Source organism: Trichechus manatus, unplaced genomic scaffold (assembly GCF_000243295.1).
Source record: "Trichechus manatus latirostris isolate Lorelei unplaced genomic scaffold, TriManLat1.0 scaffold00181, whole genome shotgun sequence".
Classification (NCBI taxonomy): domain Eukaryota; kingdom Metazoa; phylum Chordata; class Mammalia; order Sirenia; family Trichechidae; genus Trichechus; species Trichechus manatus.
In genome coordinates, this window is record NW_004444117.1 from 2800644 (window position 1) to 2806751 (window position 6108).

The following is a 6108-nucleotide window of genomic DNA, read 5'->3' on the forward strand; positions in this document are numbered from 1 at the left end:
AAAATAGAGAAACTAGCATTTTATGTTTTAGGAACAAGAGGGGGTTAACTTGCCAAGGTCCTATAGCACATTTAAGGCTATGTTCTGACTGTAGTCTTAACTACATGCTTGCTTGGTGCTTTCTTCCTTCTGTTAGAAGTCATGACCTTTTGTATTGTGGTAAAAGAGAGCTTGGGATGAGGGGTTAAATAAATTTTTTATTGCATTTAATTTTTTTTCAGTCTTGAATCCAGATAATAGTTTTGAGATATTAGTTGACCAGTCTGTTGTGAACAGTGGAAATCTGCTGAGTGACATGACTCCTCCTGTAAATCCTTCACGTGAAATTGAAGACCCAGAAGACCAGAAGCCTGAGGACTGGGATGAAAGACCAAAAATAGCAGATCCAGATGCTGTGAAGCCAGATGACTGGTGAGTCTTTGGGGGTTTGTCTTTTGAGTGCTAGGGAACATTTTGTATATTCCATGTGGCTTGAACAACCAAATATTGGTTGAGTAAAAGTTGATATTTTCAGTTATCTATGATGTAGTCCAAACTGTAGGAAAAAATGTAGATGACTGAGCCTGAAAATGGGTCATAGTGATCATCTGTATTGCATCACCGTTTTGTAGTTGCCGTGTGCTAAGTAGATTCCCACTCATAACGACCCTATATGACAGAGTAGATCTGCCCCGTAGGGTTTCCTAGGCTGTGATCTTTATCAAAGCAGATCGCCAGGTCTTTCTCCTGTGGAACCACTGAGTAGTTTCGAACCACTGAACTATCAGCAGCCAAGTACTTAACCATGCATTGTTTTATAAACAGCAAAATGCTAAATTACATTTTAATTTAAAAAATAACGTTTTTAAAAAATTATTTAAACAATACTCAGAAATATCTGCTGTTCTGGGCCATGATAAACAAACTGAAAGGACACAGTCTGCCTACACAGAGCTCCCAGTCAGTTGTGAGACAGCCAAGTGAATGAAATGGCCTGGGTTCTGTTAGAATGTGTTACTGGGTGATTAGAGCACTGAGTGTACCTAACCCAGGAATGGTTTCTTGCAACAGAGCAAATCAGATTGAGAGAGTGTGGTGAAAGTTAGTAACTGAGTGGTAAAGCTGGGAAACGTATTTCTGGTTGAAGAACAGCCTCATGTGACGAAGTAAAGGAGCAGAAGTGAACTTGACCTGCATAGGGAAATTCAGTGTATGGTCTTTTATGCTGGGTACACGTTGGAGAGTGATAAGAAGTGAAATTCACCAGGGCCATACTCTTGTATGTGGCCACATGTAGTAGGATATTTTAAGTCCAATATAGTAGCTTTCAGAAGTGTAAGTACATGAACAAAGGGAAATAATAAAACTGATCTTCCATTTGTAAAAGAATTGTCTTAAGCTTAGCAATTAAATTCTAGTTAACGTTTTTCCCTCCTTAAAAGTAAGCTGTGAGAAACTATTTGTTCTGTAAGCCTTCACCTGAAATACAATAAAAAATAAAAAAAGTAAGCTGTACACATGAATTTTCATATTGCATTAGTGTAAATGCCACGTTTATTTGTAGATTTGGTGAACATTAGATTTGGACTCAGCCTTAACTACTCCTTACTTAGCTAAGTTTATTTTTGAGAGGGGGAGGTGAATGTTATACAGGTTCTTGAAGTTCTCAAATAATTTAAAACTAGCATAATTCAAAAACAAGCATAATTCTGACTAAGTATAGAAGGTGACTTCGCTTACCAGCTAAAGTGGCACTGTCTTATGGCAATTGATAAAACTTTGAAATTAGACATTTCTTCGTGAAGTTTTATTTTAAGAGGAATTTTTTTCCTTTAGTAGATATAACTCACGTACCATAAAGTTCACTCTTTTCAAGTATACAATTCAGTGGTTTTTAGTATATTCACAAAGTTGTGCAACCTTCGCCATTATCTAATTCTAGAACATTTTCATCACCCCAAAAAGAAACCCGCTACCCCATTAGCATTCACTTTGCACTCCTCCCTCCCCTCAGCCTCTGGAAACTACTAGCCTACTTTCCATGTCTATGGATTTGCCTATTCTGGACATTCTGTATTAATGAAATCATGTGGTCTTTTGTGTCTGGTTTCTTTTCACTTAGCCATAGTGCTTTCAAGGTTCATCCATGTTGAAGCATGTATCAGTACTTCATACTTTTTTTATGATTAAATAATGTTCCATTGTGTGGATATATTATGTTTTGCTTATCCATTCACCAGCTGATGGACACTTGAGTTTCCACTTTGGGGCTGTTAGGTATAATGCAGCTGTGAACATTGATGTCCAAGTTTTTGTGTGAGCATGTGTTTTTATTTCTTTTGGGTGTATACCTAGGAGTGGAATGCCGGGTCATATGGCAACTCTATGTTCAACATTTTGAGGAACTGCCAGACTTTTCCAAAGCGACTGCACCATTTTACATTCCCACCAACAGTGTATGAGAGTTTTATTATAACCATCCTAGTGGGTGTAAAGTGATATCTCATTGTGATTTTGATTTGCACTTCTCTGATGGCTAATGATGTTGAGTATATTTTCACGTGCTTATCAGATAATATGATATCCACATATAGTAACAGATACATGATTTCCAAATATTTTCTAGGAAGGACTATTAAGTAAGACCTAAATATTTGTAGATTGCCCTGTTTCAGATTCAGAAAGTGGGACCACACTGTGATTCTTTGGCCAGTGTTGTCATTCTTGGCTTTTTCTTTTATGGTTAAGGGATGAAGATGCCCCTGCTAAGATTCCAGATGAGGAGGCCACAAAACCTGAAGGCTGGTTAGATAATGAGCCAGAATATGTACCTGACCCAGATGCCGAGAAGCCAGAGGATTGGTAAGAGCTTTAGTTAGCTTTTTAAATTACCTGGTTTTTTCATTGAAGAAAAGTTCAAATACAGCCAAAATACCTAAATTTATGTGTAGAGCTTGACAAATTTAATTGCGTTTTCTTTTTTTAATCCAGCTGTCATCAGATGCCAGAGAAGACTTGATGTTTTACAGTGTGGCACTAAAAGTATTCCGTCAGTATCTCAGCGGAGCGCTGGGACTGCTGCTGTGTCACAGAAACCATTTGTAACTTGTTATTTATACCTCCACAGGGATGAAGATATGGATGGAGAGTGGGAGGCTCCTCAGATTGCCAACCCGAAATGTGAGTCTGCTCCTGGGTGTGGTGTCTGGCAGCGACCTATGATCGACAACCCCAATTATAAGGGTAAATGGAAGCCTCCCATGATTGACAATCCTAACTACCAGGTTTGTGCCTCTCAATGGTTGATTTGTTTTTGTTGGTCTTTTAGTATTCAGCTACAAGTTTTGTCTGCAGTGAAGTTGCCAGGTTGATCACCAGATTCACACTATTGAATTAAAAACAAAGTAAACTTCGTAAGTTGAGAGAGAAAGAGCTTAATTGCTACAAAGATAGACCGAGACTAGAGAAGATAGTTTTCATTGTTGCTTTGTAATGTAAGTTTAAAAACAAAAAGAAAAGAAAAATGGAAAACTTGGTGAGAGTGCTTCCGCCACAGGATCCAAATCTCAAGATTGGCAGTCTGTGTGATGTGATGGAGAGATGATTGAGATGTGACTGGGAGCTTCAACCACGGCACGGCTGCTCATTGCTATAATCACTGGTTTCCACTTTATTTGTCAAACTTAAAGTATAAAACATAGGTCTGTCTATATATGCACACACTGTATTTGTCTGTTTTTTAAAGTATTTTTAATTGTGCAAACAATAAGATAAACGAAAAATTGTCCTTTTGTTGGCCACTTAGGTGGATTGCTGATTTGCTTTTAGAGGTAGTGCTGCAGTAATAATCCTTATTACGTATCTGGGTGTATGTATTAAGTGTTTCTCTGGGTAGTTTACTGGAAGTAAAATTGCTGGTTGGAGATCGTGTACATTTAAAATCATCACTGAAAAAGCCTATATTGATTTACGTTTCCACCCCCATTGGCAGTTGATGAGAGTGGAGGCTGCTGGAATGGACTGGGCATAGTGAGGTGGTGGTTTGGACCAAGGTCGTGGATGATATTAGAAAGTAGTGGAGTCCAGAAATCCTAGAGGTAGAGTGTGCAAAACACTGAGCACAGTGCCTGACACATCACTAGCATTTATTATGTTCTTCCTGTTGCTCATTCAGATTTCATGAAGTTGACACTTAACTACATTTGTCATACAGAACTCGTCACATAGAAGAAAAAAAAACACAGACTCATTGCCATTGAGTCGATTCCAACTCATAGCAATTCATTGCTAATGTTACCATGTCCACATCTCTGCCCCACAGGGTTTCCAGGGGTTAGGGTTAGGGCTGGTGGATTGAAACTGCCAATCTTTTGGTTAGCAGCCAAAGGCCACCAGGTCTCTATCACATAGAAGATTCACCAAAAAAATTTTTGTCGACAATTACCTGAAATAATTTTTTCTTTTTATTTTTTTCTAGGGAATCTGGAAACCTAGGAAAATACCAAATCCTGATTTCTTTGAAGATCTGGAACCTTTCAGAATGACTCCTTTTAGTGCTATTGGTTTGGAGCTATGGTCCATGACCTCTGACATTTTTTTCGACAACTTTATCATTTCTGATGATCGAAGAGTAGTTGATGATTGGGCCAGTGATGGATGGGGTCTGAAGAAAGCTGCTGATGGGGCTGCTGAGGTTTGTGCTTGCTTGTTTCTCTGTCATTGCAGGTAACTAGTTCCTACTTTTGTAAAAAGTTATCTTTTTAGGGTTTGTGTTTCCCCTTAATTGGGAGTATTGGCATAAAAGGTGTGACAGTAAGTTGCCTGCTAAAGACGAAGTATTGGGTTTTTGGACATGATTTCATTAGTCTAAATATAGTGGCTTTTAGGTTCTCTATTTGTGATATAGGTGGGATATATTTTAATGCATTCTTAAATGTTGAATTTTGGTTTACTCAGTATATGGAATTTTCAAACAATTGGTCATGTGGCAGAGCTGGGAATTGGAGAGCCACAGTCATTGAGATCAAGAAATTCTTCATTTGCTGGTTCCTGAGGTTAAGGGAGCCTTTTGCAGGTGATTAAGAAACCAGCTTTCACACTTAAAAAAGTGAAGTCACCTTGATGATAAGGAGAGCATGAAAATTGAGGCTTTTCTCTTAATTCCCTTTGTACCTAATAAAAACATCTTGGCTTGAACTGTTTGAAAAAGGAGGAGCTTGAGTAGTATTATGCAGTAGTTGAATAGTGGGACACTGCAGCCTGTAGTTGGTGTCAAAAGCCAGAACTTGCCATCAGGCCTGTCTTGTTTTTCAGCCAGGAGTCGTGGGCCAGATGATCGAGGCAGCTGAAGAGCGCCCTTGGCTTTGGGTAGTCTACATTCTGACCGTAGCTCTACCTGTGTTTCTTGTTATCCTCTTCTGCTGCTCTGGAAAGGTATGAATTTTCTTTGGAATCGCTTTTAGAAGGAATTAAAAATAATTGATATATTGCCTCAAGTTTTCTCTGTAGCAGCTCTGTAATGACTGGGCCAGATTTCGTGGTGCCAAATAAAAGTCTGAAACTTTGATTCACTAATCCTCAATGGCCATTTATTGTGCCTAGATGGCGGTAGGATTTATAGTCCCTCAGTTTCTAGTGTTATTTAGACCACCATATAATTAATACTCTCCTTAATATTTGGTAGCCGCTCTCTAAAAAAATAAGCTTAGATATAAAACTAGCGTTCTGGGCACAGAGCAGCTTTTACTTCTGGCATAGCTGTTTCTATTCTTATACTTTTGTGATTTGATCTTTCATTTCTCATCCCCTGCCGTCTCCACCCTCCCAAAAAATATGTAGTTGGAATTACCACAGCTTTATTGTTAGTTTTTCTTGTTTAGCCCTTGTTGCATGAAATCATTATAAAAAATGGCAGTTTTGTTTAGGCTTTTCTCTGTTCCTACTAAATGAAGATTATGCTTCGCCTTGCATTTGGGGCACATTGTAATAGGATCCGAAGGTCCCTTCTAGCCTTATTCCCTACCACTGTTCTGAGTGTCTATGCCCCAGTCAATCTGACTCTCAGAACTGTACTCCCTGCCAGATCCATTTTTTACTGTTCCTCCTACCTTGTTCAACTGCCCTCCCCAC

General features: G+C 38.8%; 1 protein-coding gene across 2 annotated transcripts in view; it reads left to right on the forward strand.

The window, feature by feature from the left end:
- Positions 1–6108, forward strand: part of CANX (calnexin) — a 30580-nt gene that overhangs the window by 20392 nt on the left and 4080 nt on the right. For both annotated transcript variants that reach the window (XM_023741448.1, XM_023741449.1), the window contains exons 8-12: positions 222–411; positions 2728–2841; positions 3107–3263; positions 4457–4672; positions 5293–5412. In XM_023741448.1, coding sequence (XP_023597216.1) covers positions 222–411; positions 2728–2841; positions 3107–3263; positions 4457–4672; positions 5293–5412 — 797 coding nt within the window. The remainder of the gene's footprint in view (positions 1–221; positions 412–2727; positions 2842–3106; positions 3264–4456; positions 4673–5292; positions 5413–6108) is intronic.